We start from the raw sequence: 26,823 nt of genomic DNA on the forward strand, positions 1-26,823 counted from the left end.
TTTGAGGCTGCAGTGACCCATGATGGTGCCACTACATTCCAGCCTAGGCAACAGTGTGAGACCCTGTCTCAAAAAAACTAAGAAGTATGATATAATTGGACAATATAATTGTCTAAGAGCTACTTCTACCCCCTAAAAAAGAGGAGGTCCAAATGACTTCATGGGGAATTCAACAAAACCTTTAACTTCAATGCCATTTAACCATAGAGGGGAAAAAATGCATAGAAAAAGAAAGGAAGGGCTAGGCACAGTGGCTCACACCTGTAATCCCAGTACTTTGGGAGGCTGAGGTGAGAGGATGACTCCAGGCCAGCAGTTTGCAACCAGCCTAGGCAACATAGCAAGGCCTTATCTCTACAAAAAAAATTTAAAAATAAGCTGGGTGTGCTGGTGCACACCTGTAGTCCTAGCTACTTGGGAGCCTAAAGCAAGAGGTTGGCTTGTGCCCAGGAGTTCAAGGCTGCAGTGAGCTATGATTGCACCACTGCACTCCAGCCTGGGCGACAGAAGGAAGGAGGGAGGGTGGAAGGGAGGGAGGGAGAAAGGGAGGAAGGGAGGGAAGGAGGAAGGGAGAAAGGGAGGTAGGGAGCAAGGGAGGAAGGAAGGGAGGGAGGCAGGAAAGGAGGGAGGATGGGTGGGAAGGGAGGGAGAGGGGAAAGGGGAGGGTAGGGGAGAGGGAGGGAGGGAAAGAAGAAGGAAGGAAGGAAGGAAGGAAGGAAGGAAGGAAGGAAGGAAGGAAGGAAGGAAGGCAGGCAGGCAGGCAGGCAGGCAGGCAAGCTTTGAAATAGTTTTATAAAAGTGGAAACAAAATAACACAATTAAAAAAACAGAAAGGAAAATGAAAACGCCTATGAGGAGTGATACAAAATTTCTAAGTAAAGTTTAGCAAACAGAACCCAGCAGTACGTTTAAAATACTAATACACCATGGCAAAGTAAGTTAATTCAGGAATACAAGAATGGTTCAGTAACAATAAATCCATTAGTACAATCTACCACAATAATAGATCAAAGGAGAAAAATTACATTATAATTCCCATAGATGCTGAAAAGGCATTAGCAACATTACTTCCATTTATTAAAAAAATACTTAGGCCTGGCATGGTGACTCACACCTGTAATCCCAGCACTTTGGGAGGCTGAGGTGGGCGAATCACTTGAGGACAGGAGTTCAAGGCCAGCCTGGCCAACATGGTGAAACCCTGTCTCTATTAAAAATACAAAAGTTAGCCGGACGTTGTGGCGGGTGCCTATAGTCCCAGCTACCCAGGAGGCTGAGCCAGGAGAATCACTTGAACCCAGGAGGCAAATGTTGCAGTGAGCTGAGATCAAGCCACTGCACTCCAGCCTGGGCAACAGAGTGAGACTCTGGCTCAAAAAAAAAAAACAAAAAACAAACAAAAAAAAACTTAAAAAAAAAATGGGCCAAGACAGACGGGTCACGAGGTCAGGAGATTGAGATCATCCTGGGCTAACACGGTGAAATCCCGTGTCTACTAAAAATACCAAAAAAAAAAAAAAAAAAAGTTAGCCAGGCGTAGTGGCAGGCACCTGTAGTCCCAGCTACTCGGGAGGCTGAGGCAGAAGAATGGCGTGAACCCGGGAGGCGGAGCTTGCAGTGAGCCAAGATCGCACCACCGCACTCCAGCCTGGGAGACTGAGCAAGACTTCGTCTCAAAAAAAAAAAAAAAAAAAAAAAAGCTGAATACTTTAACATAATAAAATATGTACGCTTCAATCTAAAGCCAGATCTAATCTTAATAGGAAAGCATTAAAAATATCCAATTGAAGTAAGGAATAGGACAAAGCTCCACTACTATCTTATCGTTTAGTATTTTTGGAAAGTACTAGCCAAATCAATTGAACAAAAAAAAGAAATAGGTATAAAAAGTGAAAGCAGGGGCCAGGCACAGTGGCTCCTAGCACTTTGGGAGGCCGAGGAGGGCGGACCACGAGGTCAGGAGATCAAGACCATCCTGGCTAACACGGTCTCTACTAAAAACACAAAAAATTAGCTGCACGTGGCAGCACACGCCTGTAGTCTCAGCTACTCAGGAGGGTGAGGCAGGAGAATGACGTGAACCCGGGAGGCAGAGGTTGCAGTTAGCTGAGACCACAGTATTACACTCCAGCCTGGGCAGCAAAGCGAGACTCTGTCTCAACAACAACAACTAAAAAAAGTGAAAAGGAGGGCAGGGCGCGGAGGCTTATACCTGTAATCCCAGCACTTTGGGAGGCCAAGACAGAATGATCACTTGAGCCCAGGAGTTTGAGATCAGCCTGGGCAACACAGCAAGACTCCATCTCTGTTCTATTTTATTTTAATTTTATTTATTTATTTATTTTTGGAGATGGGAGTCTTGCTCTGTCACCCAGGCTGAAGTGCAGTAGCGCAATCTTCGCTCACTGCAACCTCCGCCTCCAGGGTTCGAGCGATTCTCCTGCCTCAGCCTCCTGAGCAGCTGGGACTACAGGCATGAACTACCAAGCCCAGCTAGTTTTTGTGTGTGTGTTTTCAGTAGAGACGGGGTTTCACCATATTGGCTAGGCTGATCTCAAACTCCTGACCTCAAGTGATCCGCCTGTCTCAGCCTCTCAAAGTACTGGGATTACAGGCATGAGCCAACACACTCAGCCTATTTTAAAAAAAGAAAAAAAAATGAAAAGGAGAAGATAAAATTATCATTATTCAGCAATTACATAATTATTTAGCTATACCTGTTACTCTATAGAAAAACAACTGGGAAACTATTATAGATAATATTAGAATTCTTAAGGTGGCTAGGTATAAAATTAATACTCAAAATTTAATACATAATTCAAATAATAATAATAATTCAAACAACCACATAAAAGTTATAAAAGAAAGTAGAAACCCCAGCAGGGCGTGGTGGCTCACGCCTGTAATCCCAGCACTTTAGGAGGCTGAAGTGGGCGGATCACAAGGTCAGGAGATCAAGACCATCCTGGCTAACGTGGTGAAACCCCATCTCTACTAAAAATACAAAAAATTAGCCAGGTGTGGTGGCAGGCGCCTGTAGTCCCAGCTACTCGGGAAACTGAGGGAGGATGAGCCGACATCGCACCACCGCACTCCAGCCTGGGTGACAGAGCGAGACTCCGTCTCAAAAAAAAAAAAAAAAAGAAAGCAGAAACCCCATTTACAATAGCAACAAACAAGATAAACACCAAGGAATAAACAAAATAAGAAATGTGAGAGGTCTATATGAAAAAAACTTTTTAATGTTGATAGATGCAAAACAAGACTTGAACGACAATAAATACATGTACTGTTCTTTTTTTTTTTTTTTTTTTTTTTTTTTTTTTTTGACAGAGTCTTGTTCTGTCACCCAGGCTGGAGTGCAGTGGCACAATCTTGGCTCACTGCAACCTCGGCCTCCCAGGTTCAAGCGATTCTCCTGCCTCAGCCTCCCCAGTAGCTGGGATTACAGGCACCTGCCACCAAGAACAGCTAAGTTTTATATTTTTAGCAGAGATGGGGTTTCTCCATGTTGCCAGACTGGTCTCGAACTCCAGGCCTCAAATGATCCACCTGCCTCAGCATCCCAAAGTGTTGGGATTAAAGGCGTGAGCCACAGTGCCTGGTCACATATACTGTTCTTGAACATAAAGAAATGAATATAGACCCTGTTCTTGAACCTCAAAACGATGTCAATTATCTCTAAATTAATCTATAAACATAATACAATACCAATAAAAATACCAACAGGACAGAGGAGTAGGACTTGGTTAGCTAATTCTAAGTCATATAGAAAAATAAACAAAGAAAACTTCCCAGGAAAACTCTGGGAAGTAGAATGAGGAAGATGATAACCAAGGAATGGGATAATTAGGTATAAAAATGTAATCTGATCAATGAAACAGAATAAAAGTCCAGTAATAACCTCAAATTATATGTAGGAACTAAGTACACCTATAGACAACATTTCAATCAGTAGGGCAAAGTTGAACTAAATGAAGGAAACTGCCATAACTGGGAAGCCATCCGGAAGAAAAGTAAAGTTGGATTCCTACCTCGACACTTTATTCAACTTACATTTTGTGTGGGTAAGTGTATTTAACTTAAAAATAAAATTAGGCCGGGCGCGGTGGCTCAAGCCTGTAATCCCAGCACTTTGGGAGGCCGAGACGGGCGGATCATGAGGTCAGGAGACCGAGACCATCCTGGCTAACACAGTGAAACCCCGTCTCTACTAAAAAAAATACAAAAATTAGCCGGGCGCGGTGGCGGGCGCCTGTAGTCCCAGCTATTCAGGAGGCTGAGGCAGGAGAATGGAGTGAACCCGGGAGGCGGAGCTTGCAGTGAGCTGAGATCCGGCCACTGCACTCCAGCCTGGGGGACAGAGCGAGACTCCGTCTCAAAAAAAAAAAAAAATAGGCCGGGCGCGGTGGCTCAAGCCTGTAATCCCAGCACTTTGGGAGGCCGAGACGGGCGGATCACAAGGTCGGGAGATCGAGACCATCCTGGCTAACACGGTGAAACCCCGTCTCTACTAAAAAGTACAAAAAACTAGCCGGGCGAGGTGGCGGGCGCCTGTAGTCCCAGCTACTCAGGAGGCTGAGGCAGGAGAATGGCGTGAACCCGGGAGGCGGAGCTTGCAGTGAGCTGAGATCCGGCCACTGCACTCCAGCCTGGGCGACAGAGTGAGACTCCGTCTCAAAAAAAAAAAATAAATAAATAAAATAAAATAAAATTACAAAAGTACCTGGAGAAAACACAAGAATATTTAATTCTAATTAGAAATAATAATAAAATAGGAAAGGCCTTTCTTATGACACAAAACCTAGACTCTGAAAAGACTGATAAATTTAACAACAAAACATTTAATTTCTGATGAAAAAATAGACCATAAACAAAGTCAAAAGGCAAATGAAAACTGTGAAAAATATCTGCAACATGTATCAAAGGCTAAGAACTGATTTCATTAAAATACAGAGTTTCTATAAACCAGGGGTCAGCAACCCGCAGACCATGGACCCCTGGTACCGGTCCATGGCATGTTAGGAACCTGGCCACACAGCAGGAGGTGAGTGGTGGATGAATAAGCATTCCTGCCAGAGCCCGGCCTCCTGTCAGGTAAGGCATTAGATTCTCATAGGAGTGCTACCTCTGCAGTGAACTGTGCATGCAAGGGATCTAGGCTGTGCGCTTCTTATGAGTCTCTAGTGCCTGATGACCTGAGGTGGAACAGTTTCATCCCAAAACCATTCCCCTCACTGCTCCACCCCGCCATCCCTGTCCATGGAAAAACTGTTTTCCACAAAACCGGTCCCTGGTGCCAAAAAGGTTGGGGACCCCCTTTATAAACAATATGAACCATCCCAATAGAAAAATGAACAAAAAATATAAACGGGTCTATAAATAAAGGAAACAAATAAATGGCTCTTATATCTACCTACTGAAAAGACGCTTAAGAAAAATATTCCTGGCCGGGCGCGGTGGCTCACGCCTGTAATCCCAGCACTTTGGGAGGCCGAGGCGGGCGGATCACAAGGTCAGGAGATCAAGACCACGGTGAAACCCCGTCTCTACTAAAAATACAAAAAATTAGCCGGGCGCGGTTGTGGGCGCCTGTAGTCCCAGCTACTCGGGAGGCTAAGGCAGGAGAATGGCGTGAACCCGGGAGGTGGAGCTTGCAGTGAGCCGAGATCGCGCCACTGCACTCCAGCCTGGGCTGGGCGACAGAGCGAGACTCCGTCTCAAAAAAAAAAAAAAAAAAAGAAAAATATTCCTATTAAACTGACAATTTAAAAAACGTTTGATAACCCACTCCGTTACCAAGAGAACAAGGAAGACAGCACTCGAACACCAACAGGAAAACACAAACTTGAAATCTGACAGTATCTATCAAAGTTTAAGCAGTAAACATATATCCTTTGACCCAGAAACTGTACTTCTACAAATGTATTCTAAAGAGAGACTCTCTCATGTGCAAAAATTATATATGTATAGGGATATTCGTTGTATCACTATTTGTATTAGCAAGACTGTAAACATCTTAAATACCCAACCAAACAAAGGAATACTACCATCTCCACAAAGTCCTTCCCGTCCCCTCATGCCTGGAAAAAATACACAAGAAATGTATCATTGGTTGCTTCTAGGGAAGGAAGTCAATTAGCTGGGGTCAAAGGAAGAAGAAAAACTTGTCTTTTACCATATACCTTTTTGTACCATTTGGATTTTATACACATTACTTACTTAAGATGCTTAAGTTAAGACTACAGTATTATTTTTACCCAGCTTTACCAACTGTCACATTTTTCCTTCTTTTTCTTTGTCAGTTTTCCAGTTCCCACGTTAGCAACGTTTAACTGTTTTCCCAGTTAATCACAGTATTTAATCAAACTCACACAGTTAAATCACGACAGCTAACTGAATTCCATTGTCCCATGATCCCCTTGCTCCTGAGCTCTCTCTGCATACTTATTCTACAAAAAGTACAATTCCCTGCTCGTTACTGGGTGTACAGAAATTATGAGTTAGTAAAAATCCAGGAGTAAAAAGCCATTAATTTCTTGGCCTATGAGGCAAACACATAATCACTACTGAACTTTAGAAAACAGCAGAAAGGCAAGTGCTCAAAAAAAAGGTTTCACAAACTATCGTTTGTGCTGTCGCAATGGATGCAGACTCTAATCCACTACTTTACATTAAAGAACCTGATTTTGGCCCGGCACGGTGGCTCACGCCTGTAATCCCAACACTTTGGGAGGCCAAGGTGGGTGGATCACAAGATCAGGAGTTCGAGACCAGCCTGGCCAACATGATGAAACCCTGTCTCTACTAAAAATACAAAAATTAGCACAGTGGCACACACCTGTAATCCCAACTACTCAGGAGGCTGAGGCAGGAGAATTGCTTGAACCCGGGAAGCAGAGGTTGCAGTGAGCCGACACTGTGCCACTGCACTCCAGCCTGGGTGACAGAGCAAGACTCCGTCTCAGAAAAAAAAAAAAGAGAGAGACTGATTTTAACCACCTATTCAGAGTCAATGTGGCTAGAGAGGATTGAACCACACTAATCAAACTCCCTAGACATTAATGTGTTATATATAATGCCAATGTATTAATTTAGAATTTTAAAAATATATGTATATATGTATGGTATATATGTACGTATATGTGTATATAAGTACACACACATACATCTCAAGAGTATCAAATCATGCATATCAAGGAATCACATACAAATGGTAAAGTATGCCCAAGGAGAGCCACATGATGCTATGAGTGTTATAGAGAGAAGAGACCAAGACAGAAAGGTCAGGGAAGGCTTCTGTGTAAAAAACATTTTGATCAAACTGAGATCTAATGGAAGAGAAGTTAAAATAAGAGAATGGAATGAGGAGTAAGAAGGTTCTTGGATGATGGAAAAGCTTGTGCAATGGATCTGGGGCAGGAGGAAGCACGATACATCTAAGCAGGCAGAAAAAGATCAACGACCAAGAGAACACAACACAGGATTAACTGTAGAGTTAGAGAGGAGTCAGACGACACAGTGCCTTTGAGGCCATGTTAAAGATTTTTGCCTTATCCTAAGAGCAATAAAAAGGTTGTGAGCAGGGATGAGAATGTATTTGGGCTTGCAAAAAGACTGGTGTGCTATATGAATTGGAGGGCAGGAGTAGAAGCAGGAATACTGCTTAAAAAGCTCCTACAGGAGACCTAAGTGAGGGATGGCGGCACCGTGGATTGGAGTTACGGCAGGAGTAAAAAAAACAGGACTTGGTAAATGATTACACCTGAAGTGCAAGGAAGAAGACAATATTGACGAGGATGCCCAAGTTTCAAGTTTGCACAACTGGATGCATAAAGGAGCTATCACTGAAAGAGGGTGAGAAGACTCCAGGAAGACCAGGTTGTTTTGTTTGGTTTCATTGGGGGCTGGATGCAGGGTTGAGACGTAAAAAGTAAGGAAAGGTTCTAAGTGTCAGTAACTGGAAGTCTTGGTAGACAAGGATGAAAAATGGAACACGGGGCTGGCTGGGCGCCGTGACTCACGCCTGTAATCCCAGCACTTTGGGAGGCTGAAGCGGGAGGATCACTTGAGGCCAGGAGTTCGAGCCCAGCCTGGCCAACACGGCAAAACCCCATCTCTACCAAAAATACAAAAAATTAGCCGGATGCGGTGGCCCGCACCTCTAATCTACTTGGGAGACTGAGACAGAATTGCTAGATTTTGGGAGGCAAAGGTTGCAGTAAGCCAAGACCGTGCCGCTGCACTCCAGCCTGGGCCACAGAGTGAGACTGTCTCAAAAAAAAAAAAAAAAAAAAAAGGCCAATTGGGATTTAGAGGTCAAAAGAGAGAGAGAGTGAGCTATAGCAGAGTTGGTTTTTTTTGTTTGTTTTTTTGTTTTTAATTTTTAACTTGAGGTGTGGTTTTGCTTTGTTGCCCAGGCTGGCCTTGAACTCCTAGGCTCAAGCGATCCTCCTACTTTGGCTTGTCAAAGTGCTGGGGTTACAGACATAAGCCATCATGACCAGTTGCTACAGTACACTTTAAAAAAAATTTTTTTTTGGCTGGGCAAGGTGGCTCACGCCTGTAATCCCAGCACTTTGGAAGGCTGAGACAGGCAGATCACCTGAGTTCAAGAGTTCAAGACCAGCCTGGCCAACATGATAAAACCCTGTCTCTACTAAAAATACAAAAACTAACCAGGCGTGGTGGTAGGTGCCTGTAATTTCAGCTACTCAGGAGGCTGAGGCAGGAGAATTGCTTGAACCCAGGAAGCGGAGGTTGCAGTGAGCTGAGATGGCGACACTGCACTCCAGGCTGGAGGACAGAGCGAGACTCCATCTCAATAAATAAATAAATTAATTTTTTTAAAAAAAGGTTTTATCTCCAAGGCCCGTCAACCAAGCCTAGACATCCTACTCCTCCCCATCACCTAAAATCTTTCAAAATCTATCAAAATACAAGAAAAGGGAGAGGCTTAAAATGCAATACCTAGGAGAATAAAGAATTAGTATGAAAGAATTTCAAACTATATAATACACTGAGATATCAGATGTGTCCCAGTTTTGAGAATGAGTAAAGGAGCAATGAAGTGTCAATCAAGAGAAAAGGGAAGCAGAAAAAAGATACTGATGACCCCACTTTACAAATTTTCACAGTTTAGACACGTTTATCTTTACCTCCGGATAAATGGCTGTTCTTGGTCTTGTGTGCTAAGGGAATGCAGAAATAGCTCCACACTGAAGCCCCTTAGCAGAAATCATGGCTTCCACTGCCATCACGTGGTTGCAGTGAGGAAGTGCACCAACCAGGTTCTAGGAACCTAGGAATGCCTACATGAAGCCCATGGTACAATTAATCCGTGATCAAAGACCTAAAGATTACAGTAGAAGAGGGCAAACTGGTGACAGTGCTTGCTAAGAGTTCCATCTTCTAAGCTGTCAATACACAAAAATCTAAGTTTGTATTGTTAATTGGGAGTAAGAATAAAGATTGCTCCTTTTTTCTTTTTCATGTTAAGGATCATATATTTGGAAATTCTAGGGTGCCCAGTCTGATATTAACATCTCAAACCCAACTTCTGGTATATTATATGATTACTTACAAATGCCTCGATTTAATTTTAATGGCGCATATAAATGGTGTAATGTACATTTCTAGCACACATCAATAACCTCATCACAAACATAAGCAATTGTCTCATTAAATGTGCTAAATTAATTTCCTTTGTCATCTTCAATTTAATCAAATAATAATTTTTGACTACTTAGAAGTATAAGGCACAGTCATAAGTACAATTCAAAAAAATCAATTCATCATGTTCTCAAAACTCATCAGCTAAACAAATATATCACTAATATAATCAATATTATTCACAAAAAAACACGATGAATAATTAACACATCATTCCTGATAGTCCTTTTCATAGTAAAAATAGGCTTGCCCAGTGGGATATTTGACATTCTGTGCATTATTTAATTCCCTACCTTCCTTCTACTAGATTGAATATTCGATTACAAACGTACCTCTTTAAAATTGTCTACACATACATAGCCACTTGATTTTATTTTGTTTTCAAAAGCATCTGAACTCAAGACTACAGCACTGTAGACCAAAATGTGAAATAATGGTATGGGGTACATTTTTCCAATTCTTAGTTGTTTTTATATCGTAAACACAGCATAATTTTGTCACTAGGTATATTTTTGATCTTCACTTTCTCCCCTAAAACCTAGACCCCATTATCCATTCTGTCTCTGGACATTCCAAAATATTAATAATCCAACTAGTTTTCCCTAATTCTGTAGGTTCTCTTTCCCATACACTCCCAGCCAACACTCCCCCACCCCTTTCTTCTGTTTCAGAATGCCTCTTACACACACACCCCGGGTAGTTTTTACAAAATCACTCCTTGGAATGCGCTTCCCTCTTCTCTCCTTAACTTGGCACCCTTTTTGAAATAATTTCCCACAGCTAGGCGCCAATGTCTTTCATTTACAAGATCAAACTGCGGAAGGGGAAGAGATTGGGAACCGAGTAACCGAAACATTTGGAAATGTCAATGAGACAGTGGCCTCTCCTTTGAAAAGAAAACACAACTCTCAGTACAGAGCTTTCAACAGAGCAAAGATACTTTTCTTCGCTGCGCTCCTGTTCCCTCCCTGACCTCAAAGACACCTTCCCTTTTCTCTGATCCCCAGTCCCTCTGCTATGCGTGGGGCCTGCCTTTCCTCCTCCCAAGGAAAAGAAAGCCAGGGAGAAAAAGAAAAGGTAGCAGTCACCTTCCCGCCCGCCGCGCCCGCAAGCGGTCAGGACCCTGTCCCACGACTCACCTGGCAGGTGCGGCCGCCCGGAGAGTTGCACGAAGCGGTTGAGCTGGCCAGTCCCCCGACCCCCGCTGCCCCCACTGCCCCCGCCGGCCCCGCTACCTCCGCCACCAGCGCCGGCGGCGCCTCCTCCCCTCCGGCGGTTCCTGTCCCAGCCCTGGGCGGCCGACATGACCTGCTAACGATTGCCGCAGCCCGGTCCCGTCAGCGCCTGACCCGGCGGCACCAGCGGAACCTCCTTCCTGGGCTCCTTCAGAGACCCAGGAGACAGGGGAAGGGGGCAGCGCCCGGTCCCACCAGAGACCAATGACTTACCGCCTTGGTGAAAGGCAGCCAATGGTCAGTCGTTTTCTTGGTAGGTGGAGGGAGGCGGAGAGAAACGTGGTAACCATAGCTATGGCTAAAAAAAAAAAAAAGTGGGGAGAGAGAAAGGCAGAAGCAGCCACTCCTCGCTCTCATCGTCCGCGCTGGGCTGGCCGGCGTCACCCCGACTCCTGCGGGACCAGGCGGGCCAATCGAAGGCCGAGTGTCAGAGGCCGCGCCTGCGGAAACACGGCGACGGCCAGTGCCTCAGGTTTGGTTAGGGTTCAGGAACTCTTTCCCGTAAACATTGCAATCAGACACTGAATATAAGCATAATACACATATTTGAGGGCAATACGGTATTCTGCCAGCTTTTCAGACTGAGATCCCATTCCCTGACAGTTGACACAAAGGGCTTGCTTGGGGTCGGGGTGAGGGGACCCGGGGCGGAGTCAAAGTTAAAATGTAAGAACCAGATATTCCTGGGTTTCATTTGTCTTTCAGTCGGATTAACTGCACTCGTCCCTGTATAAGCCACGTCCCAATCAAACAGTTTTAAACCTGGTTAACAAATACAGGAAAATGCTCACTCTCACCAGTAATCTTAGAAATACAAAATAAAACCCCAATGAGAAACCATTTTTGGCTTATTACCTCAGTAAAGATTTTTCAAATAACAGCCGGCAGTGTGTGGAATGCCAAGAAAAAGGTATTCTCATAGATGGCTGATGGCTCTGTAAATATTTTTGTTCACTCAAACTCCTTTTGGCTAGTAGAAAATTTTAATCAGCTTGGAAGATATATAATCAAAAGGAAATGTAAAATTAAATAAAAGGCAGTAACGGGTATGGAAGATCAAGATCGAAGAAAACTTTCAATGTGCCAATCAGGAGTTCCTATTGTTCCAAAATTAAACAGAAATTTTGGCTTGAGACTTACTGGGCGCATTGCAAACTGGGAAAACAGACTACACACTGATGTTTCTAAATGATAAGGAAAAAGCATATCAAATTCCTCAAGGGAAACAAAACTTTTCAAGGTCCTTAGATGTGACAGATTTTTTTTTCTTTTGCATTAGAAGAACATTTCATGGTTTCAGGGGAAAAAAGAAATTCTGCTGGAGCTGAGGACAAATACCCTTTGGTCCTGGTGTGCAAATTTCTGGTCGCCACTGGCCCTGCCTCCTTGTTTTCTTACTTCCAGTCCCTGTAGGCAGAGATGTTTTAGCTACTAGCACCATAGCACACTACTTATGAAATGTTTGAGACTTTTAAAAAAAAAAAAAAAAAAAAAAAAAAAAGCCTGTGGTTCTAAAATATGAAAAACAATATATGTTAACTTTTTTTTTTTTTTTTTTTTGAGACGGAGTCTTGCTCTGTCGCTGAGACTGGAGTGCAAAGGCATGATCTCGGTTCACTGCAACCTCTGCCTCTCAGGTTCAAACAATTCTCCTGCCTCAGCCTCCCAAGTAGCTGGGATTACAGGCATGTACCACCACACCTGGCTAATTTTTATATTTTTAGTAGAGATGGGTTTCCACCATGTCGGCCAGGCTGTTCTCCACCTCCTGATCTCAGGTGATCCACCTGCCTCAGCCTTCCAAAGTGATGGGATTACAGGTGCAAGCCACCGCGTCCAGCCCGTGTTAACTTTTCTAAAGAACCTATACCTTTGAGTAACCAAATAGTAAATGAGGGAAACTTTCTCTTTAAAAGAGTAGTCCAAGTAATAAATAAATAAGGAATGATAGGATGTCACCATTTTGCAACCCCTAATGAATTAAGAGATCTACCCATTGAGCATCAACCAGTTAGTGTCACAAAATAAGAGGTGAGACATTATGTGCCATTCTGGGGCGGGGAAGTAGTTGAACAATTCTGCTTGAGATGACACTAAAAAGGTAAACCTCACCAAGGAGCTTAAATTGAATCCTAATGGAGTGAGGAGCATTGAAGGGTTTAAGCAGAGAGGTGACACGATCAGATTTATGTTTTCAAAGATCACTCCAGCTACAATGAACTCAGTTGGGTAGTTTTTTTGGGGAATTTTTTTGCTTTTTGTTTTTTTGGTTTTTTGAGATGGAATTTCACTCTTGTTGCCCGGGCTGGCGTGCAATGGCACAATCTTGGCTCACCGCAACCTCTGCCTCCTGGGTTCAAGCAATTCTCCCACCTCAGCCCCGTGAGTAGCTGGGATTACAGGCATGCGCCACCACGCCCGGCTAATTTTGTATTTTTAGTAGAGACGGGGTTTTTCCATGTTGGTCAGGCTGATCTCGAACTCCCGACCTTAGGTGATCTGACTTCCTTGGCCTCCCAAAGTGCTGGGATTACAGGCGTGAACCACTGCACCCAAGAGTTTGGTGTTTATACTAGAGAATGGAGGTGCCTATAAGCAGCAGCCTCAGGAAAAAGACCTCTGCTCCCAAATATCTTCTAACTGCCACACTAAATATCTATCTATCACATTATGTGTGTTTGAGAGCAATATAACTAAAGATTAAAATTCCCGTTTAGACTATGATTTAATTGCAATACAGTACTACCACTAGGTCACATGGTTTTATAACCATCAGTTATAAAGGCAATGTTCTTGTAGCATTGTTTTGTAACCCAAAGACTAAAACAGAATTAAATTTTAGTTTTTTAAGGTACTAAATTTGTTTTTCTTTATTTATTTTTCTTTCTTTATTTATTTAATAATTTTGTTGTTGTTTAGAGACAGAGTCTTGCTATGTCGCCCAGGCTGGAGTACAGTAGCGTGACCTCGGCTCACTGCAACCTCTGCCTCCCGGGTTCAAGTGATTCTCATGCCTCAGCCTCCCAGGTAGCTGGAATTACAGGTGCCCGCCACCACGCCCAGCTAATTTTTGTATTTTCAGTAGAGATGAGGCTTCACCGTGTTGCCCAGGCTGGTCTCAACATCCTGATCTCAGGTGGTCCACCCGCCTCACCCTCCCAGTGTTGGAATTACAGGTATAAGCTACTGCTATTTATTTATTTTTGAGACAGGGTCTCACTCTTCAATCTTCTAGGCTCAAGGGATCCTCCTACCTCAACCTCCCAAGTAGCTGGGTCTACAGGTGCACACCACCTGTAGCTAATTTTTTTTTTTTTTTTTTTTTTTTTTTTTTTTTTTTAGAGGTAGGGTTTCACCATATTGCCCAAGCTGGTTCTGAACTCCTAGGCTCAAGCAATCCACCTGCCTCAGCCACCCAAAGTGCTGGGGTTACACGTGTGAGCCACTGAGCCCAACCTGAATAAGTTTAGTTTTGTACTTGACATCATGAAAATGACATAATGTAATGCAGCAGCATATTACTTTAGCTGTTGTAGGCTAATTAGAAGAGCGGGGGTCCCCAACCCCTGGGACCAGTCCCATAGCCTATTAGAAATAGGGCTGCACAGCGGAAGGTGAGCAGCTGGTGGGCAAGCAAAGCTTCATCTATATTTACAGGCGTTCCCCATCACTTGCATTACCACCCAAGCTCCACCTCCTGTCAGATCAGCAGCAGCATTAGATTCTCATAGGAGCAGGAATTCTACTGTGAACTGTGCATGTGAGGGATCTAGGTTGACAGATCCTTGAGAATCTAATGCCTGATGACCTGTCACTGTCTCCCATCTCTCCAGATGGAACCATCTAGTTGCAGAAAAACAAGCTCAGGGCTCCCACTGATTCTAAATTATGGTGAGTTGTATAATTACTTCATTATATATGACAATGTAATAATAATAGAAATAAAGTGCACAATAAATGTAATGTGCTTGAATCATCCCAAAACCATATCCACCCCGCCACCCCTTCTAATAAACCAGTCCCTGGTGCCAAAAAGGTTGGGGACCACTGGAAAAGAGGATACACACAGGCTGCCGTATGCAGGTAAATGAAGCCTGCATGACATCACAGTGAAAAGTATAAAACCAAGCTTAGCAGTGGTCCTAATGTTCCAAGTCCAGTAAAAACTGGATGTTTGGGGGAAAAAAAAAAACTGGGCTCACATCTGTAATCCTAGCACTTTGGGAGGCTGAGGCGGACAGATGGCTTGAGGTCAGGAGTTCCAGACCAGCCTGGGGAACATAGTGAAATCCAGCCTGTACAAAAATTAGCCAGGCATGGTGGCACATGCCTGTGGTCCCAGCTACTCAGGAGGCAGAGGTAGGAGGATTGCTTGAGCCCAGGAAGTAGAGGCTGCAGTGAGCCGAGATCACACCACTGCACTCCAGCCTGGGTGTCAGAATGAGACCCTGTCTCAAAAAAAAAAAAAAAAAAAAAAAAAGACTGTTAACAATTTGATATAGGCCAGTCGCAGTGGCTCACACCTGTAATCCCACACTTTGGAGGCTGAGGCGGGTGGATCACCTGAGGTCAGGAGTTTGAGACCAGCCTGGCCAACATGATGAAACCCCATCTTTACTAAAAGTACAAACATTAGCTGGGCATGGTGGCAGGCACCTGTAATCCCAGCTACTTGGGAGGCTAAGGCAGGAGAGTCGCTGGAACCCAGGAGGCGGAGGTTGCAGTGAGCTGAGATCGTGCCATTGCACTCCAGCCTGGATGACAAGAGTGAAACTCCATCTCAAAATAAAAAAGAAAAAAAACACAGTTTGATATAGTTTTAGTTCTCTTTCTATGTAAACACATACACATTTGTAGACCTATGCAGGTACTCTGTTTTTGCTTATTACATAAATGGGATTGGGGATTGTACAGAATGTATTCAGCAGATAGGTTTTTGTTCTTTTATACAATATGTCTTAGAGAGCTCTATACATTGTTTTTTGTGGGTTTTGTTTTGGTTTGGTTTTTGTTTGTTTTTTGAGACAGGGTTTCATCTGTCACCCAGGCTGGAGTGCAGTGATGCAATCTTGGCTCACTGCAGCCTTGACCTCCTGGACTCAAGCCATCCTTTCACCTCAACCTCCCAAGTAGCTGGTCATAGGCATGCATGATCATGCCCAGCCAATTTTGTTTATTTTTTATAGAGATGGAGTTTCACTGTGTTTCGTTTTTATGTTTTTTTTTTTTGAGATGGAGTCTCACTGTGTTGCCCAGGCTGGAGTGCAGTAGCATGATCTTAGCTCACTGCAACCTCCACCTCCCAGGTTCAAGTAATTCTTCTGCCTCAGTTTCCTGAGTACCTGGGATTACAGGCGTGTACCACCACACCCGGCTAACTTTTTTTGTACTTTTAGTAGAGACAAGGTTTCACCATGTTGGCCAGGCTGGTCTCAAACTCCTGACCTCAAGTGGGCCGGGCTCGGTGGCTCACGCCTGTCATCCCAACACTTTGGGAGGTCAAGGGAGATGGATCACCTGAGGCCAGAGTTCAAGACCAGCCTGGCCAACATGTTGAAACCCTGTCTCTACTAAAAGTAAAAAAAAAAATCCGGGTATGGTGGTACACACCTGTAATCCCAGCTACTCAGAAGGCTGAGGCAGGAGAATCACTTGAACCTGGGAGGCAGAGGTTGCAGTGAGCCAAGATTTTGCCATTGCACTCCAGCCTGGGTGACAGAGCAAGTCTCTATGTCAAATTAATTAGTTAATTAATTAATTAATTAATTAATTTTAAAAGTAAATAAAATCTGCAACCATTCTTTTTTCACCATTGGTGAAAACAACTAGTAAAGAGTTCTCCAAAAAAAAATAAATGAGGCCAGCCGCAGTGGATCACGCCTGTAATCCTAACACTTTGAGAGGCCGCGGTGGGTGGATCATGAGGTCAGGAGTTCAAGACTATCCTGGCCAAGATGGCGAAACCCCATCTCTACTAAAAATAGAAAAATTAGCTGAGTGCAGTGGCCGGTGCCTGTAATTCCAGCTACTTGGGAGGCTGAGGCAGTAGAATCACTTGAACCCGGGGGGCAGAGGTTGCAGTGAGCCAAGATTATGCCACTGCACTCCAGCCTGGGCAACAGAGTGAGACTCTGTCTCAAAAAAAAAAAAACAAAAAACTCCTAAGCCCCAAATCAGCACATTGGAAGTTTAAAATGTAAGTTTAAGGCCAGGGGCAGTGGCTCATATCTATAATCCCAGTCCTTTGGGAGGCTGAGATAGGAGGATCACTTAAGCCCAATTCAAGACCAGCCTGGGCAATATAGTGGCACCCCCATTTCTTTTTTATAGCCCATGCGGGTAGTCCCAGCTACTTGGAAGGAGCGGGTAGGAGGATCCCTTGAGCCCTAGAGCTCCAGGCTGCAGTGAGCTATGATCTCATTGCTGCACTCCAGCCTGGGTGACAGAGCAAGCAAGACCCTGTCTCAAAAATCAATAAATTAAATTTTTTTGAACACAGAAAAAATTAAACAAAAGATGTTAAAATCATTCCAAGACTCCAAATAAATAAAAGCAAAGTTGAAGTTGTCCTCAGCATATTAACAATCTTTCCTTTCAAAAAAAAATTAAGGGTAGGCTTGGGATTTCTCTAAACAGGAAGGATAATTCATCAAGATCTGAGTGAATCTGAGGATATCCCTGTACAGTAGGTTCAAAAAGTTTGACCAGGTGGGGCAGCCCATGCCTGCAATTCCAGCACTTTAGGAGGCGTAGGTGGGCGGGTTTTTTGAAACCAGGAATTTGAGACCAGCCTATACAACAGGTGAAACCCCATCACTATATAAATAATACAAAAATTAGCCCGGCGTGGTGGTGCCCCCCTGTGGTCCCAGATGCTGCTGTGGAGGCTGAGACAGGAGGATCACCTAAGCTGGGGCAGTTGAGGCTGTAGTGAGCTGTGTTCATGCCACTGCACTCCAGGCTTGGCGCCAGAGTGAGACCTTGTCTCAAAAAGAGGAAGAAGAAGGAGAAGGAGAAGGAGAAGGAGAAGGGGGTAGGGGGAAGAACCAGGCACGGTGGCTCATGCCTGTAATCTCAGCACTTTGGGAGGCCAAGGCGGGTGGATCACTTGAAGTCAGGAGTTCAAGACTAGCCTGGTCAATATGGTGAAACCCTGTCTCTGCTAAAAATAAAAAAATTAGCCAGGCACGGTGGCAGGTGCCTGTAATCCCAGCTACTCAGGAGACTGAGGCATGAGAATCGCTTGAACCTGGGAGGTGGAAGTTGCAGTGAGCTGAGATCATGCCACTGTCGACAGGGCAAGACTCCGTCTCAAAAAAAAAAAAAGAAAAAGTTCCACTTAGTTTCATCTCCCCTGAGAGAATTTGTTCATAGGACACTGTTCTGGTTTCTCCATGCAGATATTGCTCCTTAAATCAGGAGTTCCTGGCTGGGTGAAGTGGCTTACACCTGTAATCCCAGTACTTTGGCAGGCTGAGGCAGGAGGATTGCTTGAGGCCAAGAGTTCAAGACCTGCCTTTAGCAAGACCCCCGTCTCTACTAAAAATTTTTAAATTATCAGAGTGTATTGGCGCCCCCTTGTGGTCCCAGTACTCAGGGGACTGAAGTGGGAGGATCACTTGAGCCCAGGAGGTCTTTCAAGCCTGAGAGACAGAGTAAAGCATTGTCTCAAAAAAAAAAAAAAAAAAAAAAAAAAAAAAATCAGGGTTTTTTAACCTCTATCAACCTGGCAGAGCCTATGAACACTTTTTCAGAAAAAATGTTTTTAACGCATAAAATAAGATGTGTGGGATTACAAAGAAAACCAATTATATTGATATATAGATATCAAATATCAAAATAATTAAATTTGTAATATAGTAAATTTTTGTTTTGAGACAGGGTCTCACTCTCATCTAGGTTAGAGTGCAGTGGAGCAATCACAGTTTACTGCAGCTGCAACCTCCTGGGCTCAGGTGTTCCTCCCGTCTCAGCCTCCCAAGTAGCTGAGACTACAGGCATGCACCACCACACCTGGCTAAGTTTTGTAACTTTTTTAGAGACAGGGTTTTGTCATGTTGCCCAGGCTGGTCTCAAACTCCTGGGCTCAAGCGATCTGCTCATCTCAGCCTCCCAAAGTGCTGGCATTACAGGAGGGAGCCACTGCACCCAGCTGTGATAATATAATTAATGTGCCTCTAACACATTAAATAACAAGTCAAGGCCGGGTGCAGTGCCTCATGCCTGTTATTACAGCACTTTGGGAGGCCAAGGAAGGTGGATCACCTGAGGTCAGGAGTTCGAGACCAGCCTGGCCAACATGGTGAAACCCTATCTCTACTAAAAATACAAAAATTATCCGGGCACAGGGGCACACTCCTGTAATCCCAGCTACTCAGGAGGCTGAGGCAGGAGAATTGCTTGAACCTGGGAGGTGGAGGTTGCAGTGAGCTGAAATCATGCCATTGCACTCCAGCCTGGGCAACAAGAGCGAAACTCCATCTCAAAATATAAATAAATAACAAGTTAAGTGGTAGTCTAATAACTATTATAGGGAATAAATAATATTTCGCTGGGTACAGTGGCTCATGCCTATAATCTCAGCACTTTGGGAGGCCGAGGCAGGCAGATCACCTGAGGTCGGCAGTTCGAGACCAGGCTGACCAACATCAAGGAACCCTGTCTCTATTAAAAATACAAAATTAACCGGGTGTGGTGGCACATGCCTGTAAGCCCAGCTACTCAGGAGGCTGAGGCAGGAGAATCACCTGAACCCAGGAGGCAGAGGTTACAATGAGCCGAGATTGCACCATTGCACTCCAGCGTAGGCAACAAGAGCAAAACTCCATCTGAAAAAAAAAAAAAAAAAAAAAAAAAAAAAAAAAAAAAAACACCCACAATGTTTCAAAAAAATTGCAATAACTATAATGGGATATGAAAATATCTGGATTTCTATTGGTGACAAACTCACAGTACAGTTAATACCACTGTGGCTTGTTGACTACATTTATCATAGATGGAAATGCCAAATTTCAGTTGGAAGATTATGAAAACAGTGGTACTTTTTTCCTATTTATATTAATCTCCCAGGTGTATTAGTTGGCTCAGGCTGCCATAACAAAATACCACAGTCTACTTAAACAACAGAAATTTATTTTCTTACAATTCCAGAGGCTAGAAGTCCAAAATCAAGACATCAGCCAGATGTCTTGATGTTTGATCTGATGCCTGTCTCCTTGACTTGCTGACAGCCACTGGGATTACAGGTGCGTGCCACCACGCCCGGCTAATTTTTGTATTTTTAGTAAAGCCGGGGTTTCACCATGTTGGTCAGGCTGGTCTGGAACTCCTAACCTCCTGATTCGCCTCCGCCTTCCCAAAGTGCTAGGATTACAGGCGTGAGCCACTGCACCTGGACCTGTTTTTTTTTTTTTTTTTTTAAGAGACCAGGTCTTGCTCTGTTACCCAGGCTGGAGTGCAGTGGCGTGATCACAGCTCACTACAGCCTCAACCTCCCGGGCTCAGGTGATCCTCTGACCTCAGCCTCCCAAATAGCTGGGACTACAGGTGAGCACCATACCCAGCTAATTTTTTGTAGAGTCACTATGTTGCCTGGACTGGTCTCAAAACTCTGGGGGCTCAAGCAATCCTCCCTCTTCGGTCTCCCAAAGTGCTGGGATTACAGATGTGAGCCACCGCACCCAGCCTGCTAGGTATTTTTTTAATGGCAATTTAAAAAAGAGACAAGGAATGAAAAAAAAGGAAAAGGATGCCAGAAGAAGACTGAACCCATTCAGTTATATATATATCTTTTTTTTTTGAGACGGAGTCTCGTTCTTCACTCTGTCACCCAGGCTGGAGTGCAGTGGTGTGATCTTGGCTCACTGCAAGCTTCGCCTGCCAGATTCACCCTATTCTCCTGCCTCAGCCTCCCAAGTAGCTGGGACTACAGGTGCCCGCCACCACACCCAGCTAATTTTTTGTATTTTTAGTAGAGATGAGGTTTCACCTTGTTAGCCAGGATGGTCTTGATCTCCTGACCTAGTGATCCACCCACCTCAGCCTCCCAAAGTGCTGGGATTACAGGTGTGAGCCACTGCGCCCAGCCCCCATTCAGTAATATTCTATTCTACCAAAAATATTCTATTCAACTTGGCTTCCTTTGGACCCAAAATGTGAAAATGTGAACAGTATTTCAAAGGAATTTTTATGATAATTATCTTATTCTTATCGATAATGTTCTTGTATTTACCAGATAATAAACTCAGAAGTGGCTGGATGGGGTGGCTCCTGCCTGTAATCCCAGCACTTTAGGAGGTCGAGGTGGGAGAATCACTTGAGGCCAGGAAGACCAGCCTAGGTAACAAAGTAAAACTCCGTATCTACAAAAAAATTTTAAATCAGCCAGGCATCGTGGAGTATGCCTCTAGTTCTACTTGAGAGGCTGAGGCAGGAGGATCCCTTGAGCTCAGGAATTTGAGGTTGCAGTGAGCCGAGATCCCTACTGCATTCCAGCCTGGGTGACAGAGTGAGACTCTGTCTCAATAAATAAATAAATAAATAAATAAATAAATAAATTCCTAAAACTCTACAACAAAAAGACAACCCATTTAAAAAATGGCCAAAAAAGCACAAATAGCTATTTCTGCAAAGAAGATATACAAATGGCCAATAAACACAGGAGAAGATGTTCAACATCATTAGTCCTTAGGGAAATGCAAATTGAAACCACAGCGAGATACCACTTCACACTCACTAGAATGGCTAAAATATAAAAGACAGACAATTATAAGTGTTGACAAGGATGTGGAGGAAGGGAATCCCTCATACATTGCTAGTGGGAATGTAAAACGGTGGAGCCATTTTGAAAAACATTTTGACAGTTTCTCTAAATGTTAAATATACAATTACCATATGATCCAGAAATTTTGCTCCTTAGTATATGCCCAACAGAATTGAAAACATATGCCCTTATGAAAACCTCTGTATGAATATTCATGGTAGCATTTTTCATAATAGCCAAAAGTGTAAACAACCCAAAGGTTCATCAATGGATGAATGGAGAAACAACATATGATATGCCTATACAGTGAAATATTATTCAACCATACAAAGAAAGTACAGTACTAATACATGCTACAACATGGATGAACCTTGAAAACATGATGCTAAGTGAAATAAGACACAAAAATCCACATATTGTATGATACCATTTATATTAAACATCCAGAATAGGCAAATCCATAGTGACTAAAAGTAGATTAGTGGTTGCCAGGGAGGGAGAGGAGGGATGGCAGTAACTGCTAATGGTTACTGGGTTTCTCTTAGGGAATGATAAAATGTTCTGGAATCAGTGGCAATAATAGCACATATCTGCGAATATACTAAAAACCACTGACTTGTACACTTTAAAGGGTAAATTTTATGTTACGTGAGATCTACATCAATAAAAAGCAGCTCAAAAGAAATGAAATGTTTTGACTCAGCGCAGTGGCTCATACCTATATTTCCAGCACCTTGGGAGGGTGAGGCGGGCGAATCACTTAAGGTCAGGAGTTCAAGACCTGCCTGGCCAACATGATGAAACTTCGTGTCTACTAAAAATACAAAAAATTAGCCAGGCATGATGGCACACACCTGTAGTCCCAGCTACTGGGGAGGCTGAGGCCTGAGAATTGCATGAACCCAGGAGGTGGAGGTTGTAGTGAGCTAAGATCATACCACTGCACTCAAGCCTGGGTGACAGCAAGACTCCATCTCAAAAAAGAAAAAAAGAAATGAAAATGTTTAATAAATGTATACTCACTTAAAAACCTGTGTCACCTTGTATATAAATTAAATTTTCACTAAAAATAAAAATTTTCCTTTTTTTTTTTTTGAGACAGGGTCTCACTCTGACACTGTCTAGAAATCAGTGAGGCAGTCATGGCTCACTGCAGCCTTGACCTCCAGGGCTCAAGCGATCCTTCTGTGTCAGCCTCCTGAGTAGCTGGGATTACAGGTGCATACCACCAAGTCTGGCTAATTTTTAAATTTTTTGTAGAGACAGCATTTCACCATGTTGCCTAGGCTGGTCTCAAACTCCAGGCCTCAAGCTATCCACCCACCTAGGATTCCCAAAGTGCTGGGATTAAAGATGTGAGCACAGAGCCTAGCTAAATTTTGCTAGTTGACACATTTTTCTACTTCATGAAAGAATTATACTCACAGATATAGTATGTTTGATTTATTCCTAAGAGGAGAGGTCCTATGAAGTACTAAAAGCTTCTCAGTTTAAATGTTTGTGTGTTCTTTTTTTTTTTTTTTTTTTTTTTTTTTTTTTTTGAGACAGAGTCTTGCTCTGTCACCCAGGCTGGAGTGCAATGGCGTGATCTCAGCTCACTGCAACCTCCACCTCCCAGTTTCAAGCAATTCTCATGCCTCAGCCTCCCGAGTAGCTGGGATTACAGGTGCATGACACCACGCCCATCTAATTTTGTATTTTTAGTAGCGGCAAGGTTTGACCATTTTGGCCAGGCTGGTCTCGAACTCCTGACCTCAAGTGATCCGCCCACCTCGGCCTCCCAAAGTGCTGGGATTACAGGCATGGGCCACCACACCTGGCCAAATGTTTGTGTGTTCTCACATTAAAAACCATACATACAGCTAGCCGGGCATGGTGGTTTATGCCTGTAATCCCAACACTTTGGGAGGCCGAGGTGGGCAGATCATGAGGTCAGAGGATCAAGACCATCCTAGCTAACACGGTGAAACCCCATCTCTACTAAAAAATATATATATAAAAAATTAGCTGGGCATGGTGGCAGCCGCCTGTAGTCCCAGCTACTCGGGAGGCTGAGGCAGGAGAATGGGGTGAATCCGGCAGGCGGAGCTTGCAGTGAGCCAAGATCATGCCACTGCACTCCAGCCTGGGCGACAGAGAGAGACTCCGTCTCAAAAACAAACAAACAAAAAAACTCACAAAAAACAAAGAAACATACATATGACTGGGTACAGTGGCTCATACCTATAATCCCAACACTTTGGGAGGCCAAGGCAGGCAGATCACAATGTCAGGGGATAGAGACCATCCTGGCCAACATGGTGAAACCCCATCTCTACTAAAAATACAAAAATTAGCTAGGCATGTTGGCATGCACCTGTGGTCCTAGCTACTTGGGAGGCTGAGGCAGGAGAATTGCTTGAACCTGGGAGCAGAGATCGCGCCACTGCACTCTAGCCTGGTGACAGAGTGAGACTCTGTCTCAAAACAAAACAAAAAACCATACATACAGTAAAGACAGTCTGACAGCTGGAGCAATCGGCAGAACTGTCTACTTCCCCAGTATAAACAAAATGGATGAGCAGCTCCTGAGAGGGAGATTAGCATGCAGGAGGTTTTTGGGGAGGACTCTTGGGGTCAACATCATGGAAAGGATGGGAAGGAAGCTGGTCTGGGCAGGGGGAGAAGCTGGGCTACGATGCAGTCTCAAGGGAGACCCTCCAGGAAACCCTGAGACTGGATGGCCCTTCAGCATTATCCTGAGTTAGGACACACGGCTGGGCCTTTTATAACTGTCTGGATTAGTTACTGGATGCCCTGAGGAAGGGAGTGGAGGTGACCTCAGGAGAAATGGCTTCCTTCAGTGAAGTAGATATTAAAGGAGATGACAGCGAAGGACAGCAGGGCTTCCTGCTGCTGCTATGCCTAGCGGCTGGGGAGATTAGTTCTTTATTCCTGAAAGGATGTGGAATAATGCATCACTAAAATGCTTAGGAAGAAAACTAGCACTTACCAAGAACCTACTACGCACCAAACATTTTCATATACATTATTTCATTTAGTCTCAAATCCAGAAGTTACTTGACCCCGAGGCCACATGGCTGGTGATGGAAGCAGAATAAGAGACCATCTCTGTCTCCAAAACTCTTTTCTTCACATCACACTGGCCAAGTGACTATCTGAAACTTGGAAATTTTTTATTGATTCCTGTCTTAAAATTGACATCTTCTGGCTGGGCGTGGTGGCTCACACCTGTAATCCCAGCACTTTGGGAGGCCAAGGCGGGCAGATTATGAGATCAAATGATCAAGACCATCCTGGTCAACATGGTGAAACCCTGTCTCTACCAAAAATACAAAAATTAGCTGGGCATGGTGGCACGCGCCTGTAGTCCCAGCTAATCGCTTGAACCTGGGAGGCAGAGGTTGCAGTGAGCTGAGATGGCACCACTGCACTCCGGCCTGGCAACAGAGCAAGACTCTGTCTCCAAAAAAAAAAAAAAATTGACATCTTCTGAACATCTACTATATGCCAGATGCTGGAGAATTAAGGGGAAAAAAACTGAAATATCTCACACACACACACACACACACACACACACACACACTATATACATTATACATAATAGACATAAATAAATAAATAAATATGTATACATCAATATACATATAGTTGTCCCTGCATATCCTCAAGGGATTAGTTCAGGACTACTCTTCAATATCAACATCCACAGATGCTCAAGTCCCTTATATAAAATGGTGTAGTATTTGCATATAACCCATACACATCCTTCCATATGTGTATCTATTAAATCATCTCTAGATTACTTACAATACCTAATACAATGTAAATGTTATATAAATAGTTGTTATACTGTATTGTTAAAAGAATAACAAGGAAAAAAGTCTGTACGTGTTCAATACTGATGCAACCATCCATTAAAAAAATATTTTCTAGGCTGGGCGTGGTGACTTATGCCTGTAATCCCATCACTTTGGGAGGCTGAGGCGGGCGGATTACAAGGTCAGGAGATCAAGACCATCCTGGCTAACGTGGTGAAACCCCGTCTCTACTAAAAAAACACAAAAAATTAGCCGTGCGTGGTGGTGGGTGCCTGTAGTCCCAGATACTCGGGAGGCTGAGGCAGGAGAATGGAGTGAACCCGGAAGGTGGAGCTTGCAGTGAGCTGAGATGCACCACTGCACTCCAGCCTGGGTGACAGAGCGAGACTCCATCTCAAAAAAAACCCAAAAAAACGAAAAAAAAAAAAAAAAGCCCACAAAGCCAAATTTCTTGCTTACTATAAACAGTAAGAGCCGTGCAGGTGAGGCACAGTCTTCAAGCAGACCAGACTACTAATCTTCTATCAGGCTTTGAGAAAGTGAGGAGTTCAGAGATGGGCAAACTTTCAAAGGTGTAAGTGTGTTGGCATCATTTGTAGAAGTGATAACTTGGGTGAAACTATTGTTGAGTGGCTGGTACTCAGAGGAGTGCTTATTGAAGTGAGTCTTTGTGATTGGTTGAATCAAGAAGTTGTCATTGGCCGGGCGCGGTGGCTCAAGCCTGTAATCCCAGCACTTTGGGAGGCCGAGGCGGGTGGATCACGAGGTCAGGAGATCGAGACTATCCTGGCTAACATGGTGAAACCCCGTCTCTACTAAAAATACAAAAAACTAGCCGGGCGTGGTGGCGGGCACCTGTAGTCTCAGCTACTTGGGAGGCTGAGGCGGGAGAATGGCGTGAACCCGGGAGGCGGAGCTTGCAGTGAGCCGAGATCACGTCACTGCACTCCAGCCTGGGAGACACAGCGAGACTCCGTCTCAAAAAAAAAAAAAAAAAAAAAAAAAAAAGAAGTTGTCATTGATTGGATTTACAAAAGCACGTTCACTGTGATGAGTAATCATGGGTCAATTGAACTTAAAACTGGCTCTGATTGCTGGTTGTTACCATGGCTAACTGTATAGTCAATATTTTCTTAGGAGTGTGTCATTAGCAGAAAGGAAGTATGGATAAGTGGAAGTGTTGAAGGTGTTTGAGGAGAGAGTTACACAATAGCCATCTATGAAGGCGGGCGCAGTGGCTCACACCTGTAATCCTACCACTTTGGGAGGACGAGGTAGGCAGATAACTTAAGGTCAGGAGTTTGAGACTAGCCTGGTGAATGTGGTGAAACCC

General features: G+C 43.9%; 1 protein-coding gene across 4 annotated transcripts in view; it reads right to left on the reverse strand.

The window, feature by feature from the left end:
* The window catches only part of KLHDC10 (kelch domain containing 10), a 70,221-nt gene extending 59,114 nt beyond the window's left edge, over positions 1-11,107 (reverse strand). Inside the window, exon 1 of one of the 4 annotated variants that reach the window (XM_050785033.1) lies at positions 10,812-11,107. In XM_050785033.1, the coding sequence (XP_050640990.1) occupies positions 10,812-10,977 (166 nt within the window). In that variant the 5' untranslated portion in view covers positions 10,978-11,107. The remainder of the gene's footprint in view (positions 1-10,811) is intronic. The other 3 variants (XM_050785032.1, XM_050785035.1, XM_050785034.1) reach the window with 3 other exon arrangements.
* Between the last annotated feature and the right edge of the window lie 15,716 nt (positions 11,108-26,823).

The sequence above is a fragment of the Macaca thibetana genome, chromosome 3 (genome assembly GCF_024542745.1).
Source record: "Macaca thibetana thibetana isolate TM-01 chromosome 3, ASM2454274v1, whole genome shotgun sequence".
In the NCBI taxonomy this organism is placed as follows: Eukaryota; Metazoa; Chordata; class Mammalia; order Primates; family Cercopithecidae; genus Macaca; species Macaca thibetana.